The sequence below is a fragment of the Macrobrachium nipponense genome, chromosome 5, assembly GCF_015104395.2.
Source record: "Macrobrachium nipponense isolate FS-2020 chromosome 5, ASM1510439v2, whole genome shotgun sequence".
Classification (NCBI taxonomy): Eukaryota; Metazoa; Arthropoda; class Malacostraca; order Decapoda; family Palaemonidae; genus Macrobrachium; species Macrobrachium nipponense.
Window position 1 is genome coordinate 58,030,423 of NC_061107.1, and position 20,918 is coordinate 58,051,340.

The following is a 20,918-nucleotide window of genomic DNA, read 5'->3' on the forward strand; positions in this document are numbered from 1 at the left end:
TGAATTGTTGTCAGCAGTAGACTGAGTTGTTTGGAATAAAAGTGTTGTTGTATTTTGGATGGGACAGAACCGGTGAATATCGAGGAAGGGTGAGTACTGGTAATGAACGTGGGGTTTTGATGATTCAGTGCGGGGAACGTGGTTGTAATTGGTTGGTTACAAAAAGGGACTGTGAAGGGATCTGAGTCAGAATTGTGGGAAATGGGAGTTAGCTGAGGATGAATGTGATGAGGAGGATTGTGATGTGGATAACCAGGTGGACGTGGTAGTGAATGTGTGTATGCATGGGACTCGAGGGAAAATGGTGACGTTTGTCCAAGTAAATATAGTGAGTATTGTGGTGTGTTGTTTGGTTGAACACAAAGGGGCACAAAGTTTTCCTTGGGTGAGGGTGGTCAGTGGTGAGTGAACTTGAGAGATGTGATTGGGAAGTGAAAAGGCAGTCTACAAGTGTGAGAATACATGGGTTAGGACAAGGAAGTGTTTTAGTATGGGAAGAGGTATGGTTAAAGGTTAGGTTGGGAGATCTTGAGGTAATGCATAACTTTATAGTTATAGGAGAAAATGATATGCCATCTTGTTTTTTAATAGGGATAGATTTTTTGAGGATCCACGATATTAGACGTAGATGTAGGAAATGGAATTCTTAGAAAGGGAGGGGGGCAGGCAAGTGGCTAGGATTCAAAGAAGTGGTAATGTGTTTGTAGCAAACTTTGTGGGTATGATTGATAATTTGGCTAGAGTGAGTACAATGATCTGTTGAAGTGAGTGGAACGAGATTGAGGAAATGCAAAAATAAGTGCCTGGAGATAAGTGGGTGTTGCGACAATGTGTTTTGGGAGGAGTGCGTGTGGAAGACTGGCCTGTGAGTTGGATGTATATAAGAGGGTTGCTAAACGTTTTGTGGTGTGGGAAAAACATAGTGTACTTTTTGCATCAGGAAGGGGTGTATGACAAGGAAGTGTATGTGCCAGTGTTTTCTGTTGAGTCAGCTGTGAGTATGTGTTTGTTGGTGCATGATCGGTTTGGGCATATGGAAAAAATAAGTTGTGGGAATGCATGAGAGAGAGATTGTATGCTCCTGGGTTGAGTAAGATTTGTGTGATGTGGCTGTCACGTGTGAAGAGTGTCAGAGGGGAAAAGTATCAGAGTGTGCATGCAAGTCCACCTGTGTTGCGATTGCAGATGAAAGAGCCGTTTGAAATGCTTGTGATTGATTGTGTTTCTTTGCCCAGGACTGCGAGAGGACACGTGGGGATGATTGTGATGGTGGATACATGAGTAAATTGCTTAGTGGTTCCCATCAAAGATAAGAGGAGTGAAACTGTTGCACGAATGGTGGGTCAAGTGATGTTGCCCATGTGTGTGTGTAAGCCGGCAAAAATGTTGAGTGATAATGGACCTGAGTTTGTGGGATGGGAATTTGAAGAAATGTTGAAGGAAGGGGTATTGTGCATGTGTATTCTACTCCGTATATGCCCAGTGCGAATGGGTTGGCTGCAAGGACTGTTAGGACGATGACTGAGATTTTGCGAATGATGAGTAAGAGCGACAAGGGATTGGGATATGTATGTAGGACGTGCAGTTTGGGTATATAAACGCCACCACGCAGAAGAGTATAGGTATGTCTCCTTGTAAATAGTGTTGAATTTTGAAAGGATTGTCAGACCGCGGTTGGGTCTGTCAGAAGGTGATCGGGATTTGTGGAAGAAAGCGAGTGAAAAGTTTGAGAGTTTTAGATTGGGGATAAGGTGTTGAAAGATGGTGGTTGAGATGGGAAGAATGAATGTGAATAAAGTAAGGGAGAAATTTGAAGGGCCTTTTGAGATTTTGGAAGTGGGACCGAGTGGATTGAGTTATGTTTTGGGGAAATTGCGAGTAGGGGTGGGGGACTGGATGAGGTTAGGGCACACCATAACCAGCTCCGTAAGTGGAAGGGAAGTACCACACTATGTTCGGGAGAATGCGATGAGGTGAGTGGTTGAGGGTGAATAAGTATGAGCCGACTGTGGTGAACAAATTGGTCTGGGAGATCGACAGTTGGTGTTGGTTGAGTATGGAAGAAAACAGAAGAGTGTGGAGAGAGGAAGTGGAAGGGGGGAAAAGCGTGAACGGCATGGTAAAGGGGTTGGTGGTAGGGTGCAAACGGTTGATAAAGCGTGTGCTACGGATGACTTTGGGGGAATGAATGATACTTGTAGTGTATGTGGGTTTGAGTTGACAGGGACAAGTAAGACTTCAGTGAGAAGGAAACTGAGTAGTGAGGAGGTAGTTGATAGGATGGATAAGTCTTTGCAGGAGTTTGACAGAAGTATGGATGAACTGAGTGGTTTGGTTTGGTGGCCGAAATAGGGGAGATGTTGGAACCAGAGTTGGAAGACATCGGTGAAGTAGTGAATGGAATTTGGGAGGATGGTAGTAAGGGAGATAATGGGAGTTTGAAAGAAACGTGGTTTGGAAGAAGTGAATGGCGATGTAACTGAAAGAGTGTATGATGGTTCTCAAACAAGATCCAGGGGACCTGCATCTGAGCATCCTTGGGTGTGCGAAAGGCAATTTAGTGTGGATGTTGTGAGTGTAAGGAGATGTTGTCAAATGTAATGGGGGAGGTAATATGGAGGAGTAATTTTAGTTTATATTTGACAACATCTCCAAAGGTTGTGTGAGAGAGAGAGAGAGAGAGAGATTGGTGGAAGAATGGAATGGGAGTGGTTAGATGGCGGTCGGAAGCATGTCTGTTGTGGCACTTGTAGGTAGTCAATGGAAGTCTGTTACGAGAGTTGGTAAACAGTGAGGCGTCTGGTCAAGTCAGTGTTGGTTTGGCAGCAGTTTTCCTTTGGTGTGTCGTTGTTTGGGTGTTATTTGATAGATTTTGGGGTTGTGAAGTTGTTGTGCGTGTGTCTGTCTGGTTGTGGTGAGGTTAAGAAGGTTGGTGGTGCATTTTCGGTGTCTGTTAGTGGTGGTTGGGGCAGGGTTGGTTTTGGTTGTTGTTTTTGTACTGCTGTAAGTCGTGTGGTTGTCGTGTTTTTTCAGGCGGTTGGTGTTCATCTGCATTTAGTCGTTGGGTTATTGAGTTTTTGTGGGGTTGTGGGTCCTGGTTGGTTGATTTGTGTTTGGTTGTCGGCGGTGGTTGTGTGTTGGCTACCCTATAGCCTATATCCAGTGGACGACAGCACAGCCTAGTCCTAGGTATCAGAAGCCAGCGTGAGTACCGTTTGTGTGTTTTTTTGTTCGGTATGTAGGTATTGGGGCAATTGTCCTGCTGTGTTTTTTTAGTGTTAAGTGGAAAGTGTGATTGAGGGTGGGTTTGATAGCCAGACAGGTTAAGTTTATGTGGGGAGGTTACTTGTTTTTGTGATCCCGCCACAACGAGTGTGGTTCCCTTATTTTTATGCTAGGGTCCCACACTCTCATATCATGATGGTTTGATACTTTGTATAATGTTATTAATTATGTATATAAAATTTATTGAGTGTGTTGCATTATTATATTGTTATTTTTACACACACTATCATGTATGAATATGTTCAAGATTTGTAACCTTGTATATCTGTTGTGTAATGATACTTTCTTAATTTTAAGATATAATCAATTTGAAGTGCCCCTATTTAGAAAATTATCTAATATGTTCATGATTTTCATTTATCATTTTTATACATGTTGCTCTTATTACAATTTTAATATTGTAGATTTAATCTTTAGTTTTATTTTGAGACCCTCTTATTTTCTTCAATCTTGTGCTAATTCTCTGGTACTATTTTGCGCAGCAACACGAACTAGATTGAGCCCAGAAAAAAGGATTTTCGACGCAGGAAAAATCTATTTCTGGGTGATTGGTTCGTGTCGACCCAGCGAAAATCCCCACCACTACCCTTACCCATGCCGCCAAGATTGCCTGCTAACTTCAGGATGGCCACCAGAGGCGCGGTGATCGGCATGGCGTGGGTTGTAGTAGTAGTAGTTGCCGCCCCGATCTGTAGGTCGGCTCTCTCGTAGAGAATTTTGATATAGGAAAATTCTAAATGGCAAGAAGTTCGTGGTAGTGGTCTCACTCGCCCCAGTTACCATACCGACACCCTTCTTTATTTTGGGTGAGCAAGTCAGTTATTCTGACATCTTCTTTGATTTGTTTTTTCTCTGGTATTTGTTAGCTAATTTACCTTAGAAATAATAAACTAAAGGATTATTTCGCTGGGCGACACGAACCAATTGCCCATAAATAGATTTTTCCTACGTCAAAATCCTTTTTTTAGTGATTTCGTTGTAGTACTACTTTATCGTATTGTGTGAGAACTTTAGCACATACGTATACTACATAACTTAATTATGTACAGTATATACATAGTCATGTACAGTATATACACGTAGTCATGGGTCCCAAGAAAGTTGCTGAAGTTCACAGAAAGAAGGGGATGCTTTCTATGCAGACGAAGATGGAGATCATTAAAAAATATGAAGCTGGCATGCGGTTGAGTGTGATCGCTAAGGAATACGGCCAAAATCCATCGACGATAGGCACCATCCTTAAGCAGAAGGAAGCCATCAGAGCAGCTACACCTTCCAAGGGCATGACTATTTTCTCTAGCAAGAGGAGCCACATGCACGACGAGATGGAGAGGCAGCGTCTTGTCTGCATAAAAGACACAGCAATCGCTGGTGATACGATAACCGAGACTGCAATCTGCCACAACACCAGCGCTATTTTCGGCAATTTGATTGCTCAGGCCAAAGACGACTGAGGAGAAGGGACATCGACGCTAACCCCACCAGACTCAAGTCTTCAACTGTGATGAGACTGGCCTTTTTCTGGAAAAAAATGCCTCGTCAGACATACATCACGGAGGAAGAGTAGAAGCTACCCGGGCATAAGCCTATGAAATACAGGCTTACGCTCTCACTTTGTTCGAACGCCAGTGGGGATTGCAAGGTGAAGCCCCTACTTGTGTATCATTTGGAGACTCCTCGAGCCTTCAGGCCCACAGAGTGCTAAACGGAGAAAGCTTCCAGTGATGTGGAGGGCTAATGCAAAAGCCTGGGTAACAAGACTTTTGTTCACGGAGTGGGTAAATCTGTTTCGGCCCGACAGTGAAGAAATTCTTGGAAGAGAAGTGCCTCCCTCTGAAATGTCTGCTGTTGTTGGACAATGCCCCTGCTCACCCTCCTGGCCTCGAGGAAGATATCCTAGCAGAGTATTCTTTTATCAAAGTTCTTTATCTTCTGCCTAACACCACCCCTCTCCGCCATCCCATGGACCAGCAAGTGATATTGAACTTCAGGAAGCTGTATACAAAACATCTTTTCAAGAGATGTTTCGACATCACCGATACCACAAACCTCACCTTGCATGAATTTTGGCAGGAGCATTTCGATGTTGTGATATGCAACAGTTGACAATCCTGAAACTGTTTCGCAACCAGATCTTGACGAGGTCGTTGCACTTGGCAAGTCCATGGGGCTGGTCGTCAGTGAAGATGACATCAATGACCTTCTCGAGGAGCACCAAGAGGCGCTTACGACGGATGACCTGAAGGAGTTGGAGGCCTTGCAACATAATGTCGTTCAAGAAGAGTCCTCTAGCAGCGGCGAGGAGGAGGACGACGACTATGACAACGTCAGAAATTAAGGATGCTCTAGCTGCTTTTCCTAAAATGCAATCATTTGTAGAAAAGAGACACCCCAAAAAGGCTTACACAGGTTGTATGCTTGCGCAGTTCAATGACGTTTGCCTGAGTCGTTTCAGGAACATTGTGAAAAGTAGGCAGAAGCAATCTTCCTTGAATGTAGTTATTTTTTAAAGAGGCCTTTAGTAGGCGTAAGCAAAAGGGAAGATCCAATTGATACTACGAAAAAACAGAAAGTTGAAAGGTTGTGAAGAAAATAGAATTTTTGTAAAAAAAAAAATAAAAAAAAAAAATAAATAAATAAATAAATAAAAAATAAAAAATAAAAGGAAAGTATAAAAAAGTACAAAAAATGTGAAAATAAAAAAAAAAAAAAAAACTTTAATCTTAAGTTTTTTGTAAAGTTAAGTGTTACGGTTTTGTTAATGTGTTTCGTAAAGTTTAGTCTATGTTTCCTGACATTTTTTAATGTGTTTCATAAAGTTAAGTGAACTTACTAACAAGTTTTCTGCCATTTGTCGTCCTCCTCTGTCGCCACTTTTGGAGATAGCCTCACTTGAAAGGTAAGGTTCCACATTTTACTACATACGTACATATGTATGTACAGTATTTCTTGTATACCATGTACACTAATAGTACACTTTATTTATAGGTACTGTGTGGTACATACTAGTAGTATGTATTAGGTTAGGTATTGAATGGTCCAAATTGTTGTATTTCATTGTTTATTGTAGGGCTTGGAACGAATTAGGCAATTTACATGTAAAATGCGGCTCAAGATATGAAAAGCTCAGGTTACGAAGGCCGCTTCGGAAAGGATTAATTTTGTATGTCAAGGTACCACTGTAATTGTATTTATCCAGGTCTATTCTGCATGTTAATATAGCCAGAAAGTTATTAGATCTTCATAATCATACCCAAGTAACCTTTTTATTTTTTTAATGCAGGAAACTGGACACATCCAGTGGAAAGAAAAATGTTATTCCTGTATCGTGATCGCATTTACCGTTTCAACAATGAACATATTGACAAGTTAGAACTTTGGGAGGAAATTGTTCAGGTAAGTGTGTTAATTTAAGAGGTATGTTGAGGGAATATTTGTATCATTTCAGAAAGTCAAGACATGATAAGAAAAAGATGTGCTTTGTAGCGTCCCACATAAATTTTCATATGTTGTACCAAGTAGATATCAGTATTGCTGTGATGTGTCTAATTACACACACACACATACACTTAGATTATTAATGAGGCAACACCAAAATACAGTTACAAAATGATAACTACTGGGTCTTTAAAACCACTGGACAGATGCACATATACACTAACATGTATTGCATAATTCAGTACTTATATATTTTTTATTATGCCTACCAGAACTGAGGAATTTTTAACAGTATAAGACTTGTCACATCACAGGATTAAAACTTTTGCATTTATTATATGGGTGCATTGTTTATGTTTAGGAATGCATTCCTTTTTATTTATGCAATATTATTTGTTAATTATATTAAGAATTATGTCTTATAGCATCTGTATGTGCTTGTTATTGTTAATTAAGAACTACAGACGTTTGTATAAGTTGAAAATTCATTCTTAAAAAAAAGAAAAAGTCTTTTTAAGGTTGCATAGTCAACAAATTAGCCCTGACATATATGGAAATATATGTCGGTACTTAACAAAAACTGGATAATAGTTTGATTACACATTGATTCATACAAAAGAGAAAATGTAGGACAACAAAAATACACTCGAAGATTAGTTCAGTAAAATATATCTGCGTTAGACAAGCTCAGTCAGGTTGCTGTGCAGCCTCATTTGGATTATAAAGTGCATGCTCTATACAAGGCAGATAAACACACTAACAGCGGGGGTAAAAAGGTACAAAGTGGGTCAATTACCACGGGAACAAAGAAGCTAACTTAAAAGGTTAGACAGACAGGCATCATTTATGTTTGTTTCAGCCTTCATTATGTTTACCGTGCTTATTGGATCATTCCATGGAGTGTAAAATATGGATATTGTTTTGCAGGACCCAGATATTCCAATATATTGAAGTCTGTGAAGTTGATTTATTTTTATTTTATAAAGATTTTTAAGAAAACTGATTAAAGAGTGGCAGATACAATGTATTATGTTTGAGTACAGAAGGATGTAAATTTGTAAAATATTGCTTGTCATGTGGCTGATGTGATATCCGTTTTGCAGCATTTGAAGGAAGAAGCACATTATTTTACTACAGTTGAAAAAGTTCGCAGTAGATTCAGTGAGCTAACCAAACAATTTACTACTGTGGAACAGCACAACTCACAATCAGGAACCATTCGAAGAGAGTGTAAACATCATGAATTGTTGTCTGAGGTTAGTATGTGGAAGACTTATTGTTAAGACTTAGAACTTAGATCAGTATTCTTTGGTGAAAATGAAATTTTATACATTCAACTTCCCTGGCAGATATATACTTAGCTATAGACTCCGTCGTCCATAGCTAAGTATATATCTGCTAAGTAAGTATGTATAAAACTTTATTGTATCATGACAATATCATATTTCAGTTATTGGGTTTTTCCTTGACCTCTTATTATGATCTAGGCCTATGTTGTGTTTTTTAATATTGGCTGTGTATTATTATATAAATAAATAAGAGAAAACTTGGATGATCTAGATCTGAAACTTTTTAAAAAAATTTAACGAGTGTAAGATGCTAAATCCTTCCAGATTATCATGTTCTTCGAAACAAGTTTGGAAATAATTTACAGATTTATTGTTGTATTGATGTAACTAGTACATTTTATGGCTTAGTAAACAATCCTTACCTTAGCAAAATTCATCTGAAAATTATGCTAAATTGAGTGGTATTCACTAGCACCCAACATAGAATTATGATTCTCTAAATGGTTCTCAGTTTATTAAAAGAAATTATTCCAAAATTTTACTAAAATATTAGTGTTTTCTAACTTCATGCACTTGATGTGTTGGAAACATATTACTAAATTGTATTCTGTATGCCAAGAATCATATTTTCTTTCCTTTTATGTGATTTGTAGTTTAGTAGCTGTTCAGTCTTCGTCAGTACTTCTGCTTTAACTTGCCTATTTTTTTTCTTGAGCATCTTTCAGATCATGTTTTGTGCATTAAAATAAGTATGCAAGGTTTGAGTGAGTTGAGTAACAAACTGCACCAACATTTTTATTTGTGAAGTGTGGAGAGTGAATAGATAAATATATTATTGCAACTTCAGGCTGTTACGGCCTCTGAGAGAGGTCCGCTTCAGGTTTGATATGAAATAAATAAAAAAAAAAATATTTCAACACCAACAGTTGAAACTGGGGATACGAATATAGAAAGAAACACTAACACAACAAAAAGTTTATTTACAAGCTTACTAACAAAGGTAAATGCAGAATGGTATCTCCTATTTACATAAAAAGATAGAATCTTACACTGCATGAACTGGGGAAACAGCGAGGTAATTCAAATACTTGCTAGCCAGTTTAGTGACTCGAAGCAATGGCTTCACAAAAGGAGATCGGCGATTGCAGACGTCCTCTTGATTCCGTATTGCAGAAAATAATGTCTACTCTTGATACTTGGAAGGCAGGAACTCCCCAAAACCACTAGCAGGACCTTTTCTTCTCTGAAGTCTGCCCAACGTCGAGATAACACAGTCTTCCACTCTTGAAGACGACTAGACCAGTATCCAACCAATTCTCTAGCAGCTTTTCCTCTGATCATTCATTGGTTTCTTTTTCTCTTATCTCTCTCGGATGATCTCTGCTGCTGCTGATCTCTCACTGATAATCTGATCTGTGGCTCTTACTGAGGATATCTCTCTGTGACTAACTGATGACCTTTCTCTCTGACGATCTCTGCTTCGTCCGTCGTATTTATATGGCACTCTGGGGGCGGAGCCTACGGTGAACATCACAGTCTCCCGAGATTACTAGAACTCCTTAGAGGACTCTTGGCAGAATATTGCATCATATTTCGTTTCTCCTTACACTGAGGCGCGTGTTGAGCTCCACAACACGCCCGACGATTCCAGAACAACCGCGAAAACAGGCACCTCCAACACGGGCGCGAAAGCCTCCTTGCTGCCGAACTTCTCGAAAATGCGTTTTCCTTTCCTTTATCTTTCTTTGCTATGAAGCAATTACCATCACACAGGCATGCCTAGGAATAGGATAAGGAATTTTTTATCTGTCAAAGCTCCTAAAACACTGGTACTGTAATGTATTTTGTGTCAGAAAAAACTTATGAATTAATATTTTTTTTCTTGTGAAAGTGTCTTGACAAGTTAAAAATGACTATACTGTTGTTTGAAGTGTATTGAGTGAAAGCAAACCCATTGGACAAGTAATATTCTAATGGTAGTAAGAGCAATGCTAGGCAAGCAATTATATCATTATTTAATATCTGGTCACTGTCTAGTAACAATGATTTATTGTTTATAACAAGGTTGAGATTAACTGTGTTTGTGTTTTCTCTGAGTAGGCCAAAACTATAATTTCTGTGTTCTTTGACAGTGGAGTTCAGAAACAAAACCAAATCAGTGAACTCCCCGTATTCGCAGATTTCTGTCTGGAACATATATCCCCGTTATTCACGGAAAATTTACCTATTCGCGGTATTTTTCTATGAGAAATATCCACAAATTCTTTTTTGTTCATATACGAAACAAGCCTGAGGTCTTAACATTAGGATAAATACTCAGCACCAGCTGGAACCCGGTAAAGTTTAAAATAATTGTGTACGCAAGGGACTATTGGCATCTGTGCTTGGTCACGAGACATGTGGAGCCACCCACATACCCCTCATTAACTCGTGACCCCGTAAGTTATTTTCTTACCGCCTTTAAGTGAGGACGTGCTTTGCTCCGTCCTTTTAAAGCCAGTTTAGTTTGCCCCCTGTTGTTTTCAATTTGTGATTCGGATTTCCCTGGTATGTGAACATGAAGCCTTCTCATGCTGCAAGACTTCCTGGATATCACAAGAAGCAGATAAACGCCCTGCTATTTTCTTCGTCGGTTTCAACGTTGAAGTACTCACCGTGTAGTAAGTTGTAGGTAAAGAAAGTCTTAAGGTATGGTTAATTCGTTACCTGTGCTTTGGAATATCGCATATTCATATGGATTGCTTGTAATCCAAAGCTTTGATGTATCTGGATGTGCTTTGGGAAGTAATTATGACTAATTGTGCTCCTTTCCCTGCGGGGAGAGGTGTGCACGGTCAAGCCTACTCCTTTTTTGTCAAGTTGTGCCATTGAGGTCATACAGAAGAGAAGGTCATCAGAGGAATATGGGCCTTCTGGCATTTAAGAACATATCTGTTAAAATGATCGTAACAGTTGGTCTGTGACTGTATCGAAGCTCAAAATTGAGCAATTTTAAGGAGGTGTCTGTCTGTTCATTGAAATTTGAGAGTGGGTTCTTTGTTATGAAAACCACTTTCAATTTCCTGTATATATATAAGGTTGCCCAGAGGTCCTTGGACACAATTTCCTTGGGTCCTTTGGTGGCTGCTCAACAAATGGTGTAACTCATCCAGTACCCCTGGCGGGTCAGTTGGTATCTTGTCTAAGATGATGGTATGAATGTGAAATGGAGGAGTTAACTGGCCTCTTTCCTTTTCAAATTTCTGTCTCCTTCTTTACTTAGGGCAGTAAGAAGAGAGTACCATCATAAGCTGGAACGGACAAGGTACAGGTGAGTGAAGTGGCCATACTGTTAGGGTTAGTATCAGTAAGATACCTATCAGTAGCAGGACATTCCTCTCTTTAGCAAGGGGGAGAGGAATGATAACAAACTTACATGAGTGGATGAATTGGTTTGTTAGGGGAACAGATCTTCTTATCTTCCTCGGACGCAATGAACTATGACATTGTGTAGAACCCAGAAGTCTGACTCTATGATATTCGTAAATGTCTTAGATTCGGAAATACTGGTCAGTTATTTCGTAGAATTCTGGTTTTCAGAAAACTGATCAAAGGTGGCAAACTCCCAGTTGGTTAATAGTACTTACTCTTGGTACCTCCCACCAAGAGTAAGTCTATCCTAATGTTAAGACCGAAGGTTTGTTTCGTATATGAACAAATGACAAATTTTTAACTAATTTGTATTTTTCATAACTTACAAACCTGAGGTCTTAACATACAAAGGCCCACCTCTAACCACCCCTCTATCAACTAACCTGGGTTGGAAGAATAACTAATGGGGTCACGAGTTAATGAGGGGTATGTGGGTGTCTCCACATGTCTTGTGACCAAGCACAGATGCCAATAGTCCCTTGCGTACACAATTATTTTAAACTTTACCGGTTTCCAGCTGGCGCTGAGTATTTATCCTAATGTTAAGACCTCAGGTTTGTAAGTTATGAAAAATACAAATAAGTTGAAAATTTGTTTGTTTTTTTCATTCATAAAATCACTTTTTGTGATAAAACATAAAAAACCAGATATAAAAATTTTTAGTGAGTTTTTCTGGAGTTTTAACTAACAAAGTAGACAGTTTTAAGTGTTTTTACAGGGGTTTCAACCAGTCGTGCATTCAAGTTGTTCGTTGGGGTCTGGTACACTTTCCCCATGAATACAGGGGAACACTGGATACAGAATTATAATTTCCTTATTAAAATATTCCACTAAGTAATAAAGTATGATGATGTTAACATGAAAGAAATCTTTCTTAAGAGTTGTAACTAGATTTACACCCTTTAGCAAATTAGCAATATGTAGAGTCTGACACTAAATTTTTTAAAGATTTAAAAAAGAACCTTGGAGAAAAAGAGAATAATTGAGAAAAAGAGAATAGTATCACTTTTGAATAATCAAATTCAAATAAGTTAATTCTCAAGGAAAATTAATACAAACGAGGGATATACACCAGCACAAAGTATTTGCTAAAGCTGTAAAAGAGTGAAAATTGCACGAAAAGAAAGATCAGTTAATTAATGAATAAAGAATGGCTACTTCACAGAAAGGAAGGACCCCAAGGAATTTTGGAGAGAGGTGTTACAGCCTTGCAGACTGAAAAAAGTGTTAAAAATGTCTGGTGGATATCTAAAGGTCCACTTGGCACTTATGTTGTGTGACTGCCATTGTTCTATCTGTTATGCAAAAGAATTTGAGTTTAGGGCTTCAAAGACCACAAATGTGGAAACATACATGATTTTTGGGATTGTAATAAAACAAAATTGTGATTACTTTGTTCATTGTAAAACTTTTTTCAGATTTACAATGTTTATAACTACTGGCCACATGATAAGTCTACAATCAGCCTAAATAAATCTAATTCTCTCAGAATGAGACAAGGTAAGAATGGTATAAAATGCAATAACATTGTTTTTCTTCTGTATCATATGAAACATAAGCTGGTTGTAGTAATTCTTAACACTGAATATTGTATTTCTTTGCATAATTCCAAATTAGTGTTGTTAGTTTTATGGACAGGTGCCCTTCTTGGCTCTAACCCTCCCTATCTAGTCTGGCAAAAGAAAAAAGTGTGATCACTGCTAAGAATAGCAATGCAAAAAAAAAGAAAAAAAAATTCTGGGGTGGGTCCACTCCCTGAAGCAAACCTTTACTCACTAACATTTTTACATGAAATATAATTATGCAAGTGTTCATAGATCAGAGTCTTCAGAATAATCTTTGACTCATGTTGCTCCCAAATCTTCTGTCATCCCCCTCTTATAGAAGCCAGGTCAAAGAAAATCATTAATCCTTCTTTTTGGTACATTTTTATCTATGAAATTTTCTGAATGTTCTTGAAATTATTTTGACCGTTAGATTTTCAAGTTTCATAGTACTATACAATTACTGCCAGTTTTTTTCTTTCTTTCTTTTTTGGAAACCTCATATACATATTATTTATGTATTAATTAACCTAAAACTGCATAATTTTTTTATATTCCAGTGAATGCTCAGTTAGCTTGGAGTGAAAATCAGTCTCGTGCTGTACTTCAGTTGTATCCTCAAATCCTAGTGAGCCACATTAGTAGTGGTGATCATCAGCCTATTGAAGAATTTTGGCTACAATTAGCAAAGGCTTATCTCAATACCCAGGGTGACCGAAAACAATGTTATGAGGTTTGTAAAAATAGAATTTTTGTCTTTTTGGTATGTCTGTGCACTGTTAGTATAATTGTATAGTTTTTATTAGAGCATGTATTCTACTTACAATATATGTATCCTTGTGCACAATTTTATTCATTCCTGCTTTTCCCGTGTCAGAACTTGAAGATTCCTCCTCTTTTCAGTTGCCTGTGGTATATCTTCAGTCCACCATCGTTTTTCTCTATCCTTATCCTTTCCTTGAGATCACCCCCAGATTATGCTGCCTTTTGTATACCCTTATTCAGTGATTTCTGCCAGCCCATTTTTTATTTTATTGTAATTTGATGTTCCTTTACTCTTGGCTGTCTCCTTTATCCTCTGTTCCTCACTTATTAATTAGTGCACAGCAATCTCTGTGGTATTATGCAAGCTTCACCATGTATAACAGTACATTCCTTTTCTTTGACACTGAATTCTTCATCAAAAATCAATTTGTGTTTCAGTCCATGATGTTTGTAAGCTATCAACTTCTGTCTTGACTTACTAAATGATGTGCTAGGCTGGTGACATGCCAGAGTAAAAGAGAAAAAAAAGTTTGATCAAGAATGCAAAGGAAGAGAAATTGAGAATAATGATGAGAACAAAATAATCAAAGATCAAGACAATGATGAATGAAGGTTTTCTAACAACTGCATTTCATCATCATCATCAGTTTTCTTATAAGAAAAACAACAGGAGATTGACAGGTGCCATTCCACATACACATAACATTTATAATCAATGGTTGTTCATATACGAAACAAATCTTCGGTTTTAACATTAGGACTACTGGTATCTGTATCTGGTCACGGGGTATTGGTAGCTCCCACAATGCCCTGGGCATCCTGTGACCTATCAGTTACTTTCCTACCGCCTGTAAGAGAGGACATGATTACTCTCAATCTCTTTAAAGCCAGTTTAGTTTGCCTGTTTTCTTATATCATTCCTTGTTACCTTTGTCTTGGTGATATCAGTGTGTGTGTGTGATCTGCTAGGTTTATGTAAGTTGTGAGATCATGGAAATTTTGCTTCACCAACAGAACTTTCTTCGGGATCTTGCAAGAGACAAAGGAAATACCCTGGAGTGAGTGGTTTTCCTTGTTCGAGGTTCTTAACATCAGTGCCTACGGATCCTCACACAACACGTAGTAGGAGCAGAGAGAACGTATGTACTATTACCAATCCTTGTTCACTTTGTCCCAGTTGGTCTGTGGAACAATGGAAGAAGTTTTATGGAAAAGAAAGGAGACACCGCCATCTTTGGATGACCAAGCGTCTTCAGCTTCTTTTGCATCGGCTATACATCAGACTGTTCCATATGTTTCTTCACCCGGTTTTGATGTTTCCCATACCCCTTCATTTTCTTCTAATGATTCGTTATTGGAAACACCAGGAGGGATTTTGGGAAGTTTTGCATATAATTACGCTCCTTCATTCCTGAGAGGAAGGAGGGGAGCATCTCCATCTTTGTCCCATGTTTCATCCCCCCAATGTGCAAAGGATGGAAGGAATGTGTCGGCATTAGGCCTATCAGGCGTGCTAACCTTGGAGGGGTTGTTATCCCACTATTAAACGTCATGTTCCCCTCCGAGTCCTCTGATTATGAGTGCCCCTCATCTGCCTGGTCTGCAGTTTATGGGGATTAACTCTATGGCAATGGCAACAGTGCCAATGTTTCCATCTACTCAAAATTTTGGAAGCAGTTTTGCGGCACACGCAGGGATACCCATGCTTCAGTGACGTCACAAACTAACATGGCATCCACCATGACGTCACAGGCTACTGCCACTCTCACATTTTCATTGCCTCAAGATGTGAATACGCTTTTAGACTTGGTAGCACATAGACAGAATCATTTAAAATTTAATTGTTCCGATACGTATACCAACCCTCGGTCCTTTAACAATAGGAAGGTACTTAGCGGCAGCTGAACTGGTCGTAAGCTTCGAACAAGGGGGTTCGGTAGTTAACTACTTGTCCGGCAGTTGGCGGTCAGCTCGACTACGAGGAGAGGAGTCACTTTGCTTTCAGCCGCGCTAGTGGATGGACGTGTTATATTGTTATGGATATGGAACCACGAGAGCTGGAGAGACCCCCTCGCCCCCCCATCAGCTGCAGATTGTGCCCCGTAAGTATGGGGCCTTCCGATCATCTGTAGAGGTTGATCCTCATGATTTTTGTACTCGGTGTATTTTTCGGTCGGAGGAGCAATGAGAGCGCTATGGGGGGGAGGAAGAAGCCGCACAAGCCGGCCAAGGAGTCGTCGGAGGGTTCTCCGGTTACGCCCTCGGTCACGGACACGTCTTCCTCTTTTCTCCCTCCATCTCAGCTCCCTTGTATGGCTCCTTCCCCTTCGTGGGAGGTTTCTCACTCCTCCTCTCTCGATCAGTCGAGCGTGGAGGGGGGACGAGATACCCCGACATCCAGTTGTACTCGGGGTCTTCCGTTCGCTCAGAGTGGGAGCTGTCCCCCCCCCAGGCGAGGGGAGACCCCCACTAACCCGACTTTTCCTTCCTCAGACTTGCTTGCCACGGGGGACGATCTTGGACGGGCCTGGTACTCGCTGGGGCTGCAAGGGACACCGACGGTCCAGGGGCTGCTGCCGGTAACACACGGGCCGACTACCTCGACAGTGTCCACGCCAGGCTACGCTGCTCCGCCGCACCTCGTGTATTTTCAGCACGTAGCCACAGTGACCCCGACAGCCGCTGTGCAGGCCACCGCTGCCGGAGGTTTCGATGCCCGCTGTGACGCCGCCACCTGGGTTTGCCGCTCCTGCTACAGCCCCGGACTTCCGGTGTCCCAAGAGCTCTCCTCTAGACCTGCCTCCTGTGCAGAGGATGCTGCCAGTTCCTGCCCCACCTCCTGTTCCTGAGTATGCTGCCACTCCAGCCCTGGTACCAGTTCCTGCCAGTGGTGTTGCTGCTCCCACCCCAGGTCCTTCCGGACAGGTGCAGTCGGACCCTGTTGCTTCAGCAACTGCCACGGCTCCGTCCTGGATGACCTGACGGTAGTGCTGAGGAAGCTGACGAAGAAGAAGAGGAGGAGGAGGAAATGGTTGTCTTCGTCTTCATCGTCTACTTCGTCGTCGTCGTTGTCGTCGTCTGCCGCCGCTTCCCCTTCAACTTCTAAGGCCCCGCAGCCGAAGAAGAAGAAGGTAGCCTCCTCCCCCCCTAAGAAGGCTCGTGCTGAGACTTCTAAGAGTCTGTCCCACACTGGTGGGACGGTTGGGACTTCCGTCGGTCCTCCTGTTCCTTCGGGAATGGGGCCCGTCTCTCTTTCTGCAAGGAAGAAGAAGACGGGGACCGGAGGAGTGCCAGCTAACACCGGTACCTCCTCACCTGGCGCCAGAGGTTCTGCCTCGACGCAAGGTACCGTCTCGGCCTCTGACCGTACAGCCAAGACCTATGCAACCGAGTCCGCTCGGCGCCAGTATCCAGGCACGGAGCGGAAGACTGGCGGGGGTCGCTCAGGCGACTCTCACCAGACCAGGGATCGCTCTCACAGTGACGCGTTGGTACCCAGGGGTGACGCAACGGTCCCAGACCACTCGCGGGCTGAGATGAGGAAGCGGTCCCTTCGGTCGCCTGAACCAGCCTCGGCACTCCTACCGCGACAGCGGACTCTGCAGGTCCCCTGACCGCTGCTCCTACCGGGACCGGGCGGAGAGGGGGACTAGCAGCAGCCCTTCTGACGCTCGGGACCGTCGCCACTGTTCTCGGTCTAGCCACTCTCCCTGGGAGAGCCGCTCGACCAGGCCTGCAGCCCCCTCAGCACACCGGTTCTGCCGGTGGGCGCAGGGGGAGCGTCAGGTCTGCCTCTCCGATCCCTTTGACTTCTTTGGGCTTCACCGTGAAGAGCGAGGGGATCAGGAGTGATTGCGAGGGGCATGCTCCTCGTGATTCCGCTACGACGCCCTACGAACCTGGCACGGTCCTCGGACCAACCAGATCGTACTCGCAAGTGGCAGGAGGAGACCAGGAGGGGTCTGTCGTGTTTCCTTCTATGGAAGGAGGGTCTCGGGAGGCATTCTCGTTGGACGGACTTAACGGTCTGTCTCCACTGGATGCAGTCACTCCTGAGATCCAGAGGTCATTCAGGGAGGTAATTGCATGCTGATTTGTCAGCACAACAACCTCGGAGAAGGATCGCCGCTCCCACCTACTTAGCCCACATCGGGCTTGGAGTCATTCTGGGGACCTAAGAAGGAACCCAGGAAGACGATGGGTCTGCCGCGATCGGTCTTGGCTGACAGCATACTGAGCCAAGTGGACGCTCCCATCTCTAGACAGGTGGGTTCGCTTCGGTCCAGTAGGTCTGCCAGGCTCCTTCCTTCACCTCTACTGCGACAAGAGGCACTTCTACGTGCCTTCAGAGGACCCTCTGCCGCCCAAACAGGTTAACCCGGAGCTAGCTGGGCTAACTCCAGGGGTGTCTCTGCCGCAGCTCCTGTCGGAGAACCTTTGGTTCTCGCAGCAGGAGGCATTTGCCTTGGTATCTACTGCAATGGCAGCATTCCAAGCGGTCTCATGGCTCGACCTGTGGTCCCTCACAGTGTCAAAAGCCGCGGCCTACTTGGGGAACATCACTCCTGAAGGGGACCCGGCTTTTGTGAGACTGTGCCAGTCTGGGGCTAGGGCCATCGCCTACCTGGCCCACCAGACGGCTAACCTGTGGGCCAACCTGGTTCTCCGGCGTAGAGACGCTGTTCTCACCCGAGTGACCAGGGCGGCTGGGCGTAAGGTGGCTCTGGGTCTTCGCAACGGACCAGTGCGGAGTTCCGCCTTTCTCTTCCCCAGAGATATGGTGGACGCTGCGGTGGAACAACGGCGCACTGACAACAGTGACCGTCTTGTCCACCAGGCAGTCTCCAAGGTGGCTGGGCAACCTCGGACGGCTGCGGCTAAGCCCAAGAGCTTAGCTAGCGCTTCCTCTGCGGCCAAGGCGGTCGCCTCGTTGAAGCCGAGAGGAAAGACACTGCCTTCGACTTCTGCAGTAAGGAGTGACCGTAACCAGCCCTCCTCCCATTCCTTCTCTCGAGGAGGATCTGGGAAGAAGAAGTCAAAGAGAGGAGGGAAACGCTAGGGATGGCGTTCCCCCTCACCTGCTGCCGTAAGGGGGGGGGGTTGCCTGGCGAGCCAATTGGGCAACGTGGCAGCACTACGGTGCGGAGACCTGGATAGTAAACGTCCTTCGGGAGGGATATCTACTACCCTTCGAGTCTCGACTACCCCTCACCTCCAACCTGGTCCATCTGCAAACATGCTGTGGAGATTGTACAGGATCAGTCGCCGGGCTTCTGCAGCCGACTCTTCCTAGTGGAGAAGTCCTTGGGGGGCTGGCGACCGGTGATAGATCTCTCTCCCTTGAACCGATTCATTCGCCAGACTCTGTTCACAATGGAAACAGCACGTTCAGTGCTCGATTCCATCAGGGAGGACGACTTCATGCTTTCGGTGGATCTGAAGGACACATATTTCCAGATACCCATCCATCAATCCTCCAGGAAGTACCTCCGCTTCATTCTCGACGGGACTGTGTACCAATTCAGGGCACTTTGGTTCACGCTGGTGTCGGCTTGGGCCCACTCGGTAGGGATACGTCTCATGAGGTATCTCGACGATTGGTTAGTCCTGGCGAGCTCCCGCTCGCAGTTGCTACAGGACAGAGATCGACTCCTCGAATTCTGCTGCGATCTGGGAATCGTAGTGAATTATGAGAAGTCAGATCTCGAGCCCAAGCAGAGGATGAAGTGCCTCGGCATGCTGATCGACACGGTAGCAGGGCGAGTCTTCCCAGCAGATTCGCAGATCAGCAGGTTCAGGGAGGCAGCAAGACAGTTCCTGTCCCTACAGGAGCAACCAGCTTAGCAGTGGCAGGTCGTGATCGGTCACCTGTCGTCTCTCGAGAAGCTAGTCCCTCATCGGCGTCTTCACCAGCGGTCTCTTCAGTGGAGGCTAGAGGAGTGTTGGTCACAGGCAAGGGACCCTCCCTTCTTCCCCGTGTCCCTTACGGAGGAGGTGAGGCAGGACCTAGCCTGGTGGCTGGACGACGGGAACCTCGTTAGAGGAGTGCCTTTTTGTCTCTCTCTCTCTCTCTCACTCTCTCTCTCTCTCTCTCTCTCTCTCTCATCTCTCCTCTCTCTCTCTCTCTCTCTCTCTCTCTCTCTCTCTCTCTCTCTCTCCCCATCCCGAGATGCTGCTCTTCTCGGACGCATCGACAAGCACCTTCACATCAACGTCGAAGCTCAAGGCAGCGTTTCTCGCTCTCCAAGAGTTCCGGGACCGCTGGTGGGACACTCAGTGGTGTTGATGAGCGACAACACCACAGTAGTGGCGTACGTCAACAAGCAGGGGAACTTAGTGTCCCTCCCGTTGCACCAGTTGACGTTGCAGGTGCACGAGTGGGCCGCGGCACACTCAGTAAAGCTGTTGGCCCGCTACATTCCAGGCAAGAAGAATTTGGTAGCCGACAAGCTCAGCAGTCGGGATCAGGTGATAGGAACTGAATGGTCCCTTCATCCAGACGTGGCGGAAAGGCTCTTCAACCTGTGGGGGCGTCCAGTCGTGGATCTGTTCGCCACCCGGCACAACAGAAAACTCCAGGTTTTCTTCTTGGTTGTGCCAGACCCATGGGCAGCTGCAGAGGACGCTCTTCAACATCCGTGGGACAACCTCTTCGTCTACGCCTTTCCCCCGTTCTGTCTGATTCGCAAAGTCATCAGCGGGGTGCTAATCACCTCGAACCTTCGGATGATCCTGGTGGCGCCCAAACGACCTCAGGCCGTTTGGTATCCAGACCTGCTGGCTCTGCTTGCTGAAGCGCCGAGAGAGATTCCCCCCTGGCACAACCTCCTGTGCCAGCCACACGTAGAACGGTACTACCGGTCAGTCGAGTCCCTGTGTCTTCACGGCTGGCTGTTATCCAACATCTCTTGTGAGCGAGAGGCTTTTCTCGCTGCGCAGCGACAGAGATGGCTGGATACCTCAGACAGTACTCTGCAGCTGTCTACCAGGGGAAGTGGTCCGTCTTCTGTGGTTGGTGTCGTGGACGGGGTCTCTCTCCTCTCAGAGCCACTCTTCAGCAGGTAGCGGATTTCCTCGTTTTCCTTCGCCGAGAGAAGCTCCTCTCCGTCTCTGCAGTTAAAGGATACAGGGCCGCCCTGGCCCTAGTCCTTAAACTGCGAGGTGTGGACATCTCCTCTTCTTTTGA

At 43.9% G+C, this 20,918-nt stretch overlaps 1 protein-coding gene across 1 annotated transcript in view; it reads left to right on the forward strand.

Annotated features, from left to right (window-relative positions):
* Positions 1-20,918, forward strand: part of LOC135215795 (uncharacterized) — a 235,650-nt gene that overhangs the window by 73,307 nt on the left and 141,425 nt on the right. Inside the window, exons 2-5 of the mRNA XM_064250746.1 lie at positions 6,569-6,681; positions 7,827-7,979; positions 12,842-12,923; positions 13,528-13,700. Coding sequence (XP_064106816.1) covers positions 6,598-6,681; positions 7,827-7,979; positions 12,842-12,923; positions 13,528-13,700 — 492 coding nt within the window. The 5' untranslated portion in view covers positions 6,569-6,597. The remainder of the gene's footprint in view (positions 1-6,568; positions 6,682-7,826; positions 7,980-12,841; positions 12,924-13,527; positions 13,701-20,918) is intronic.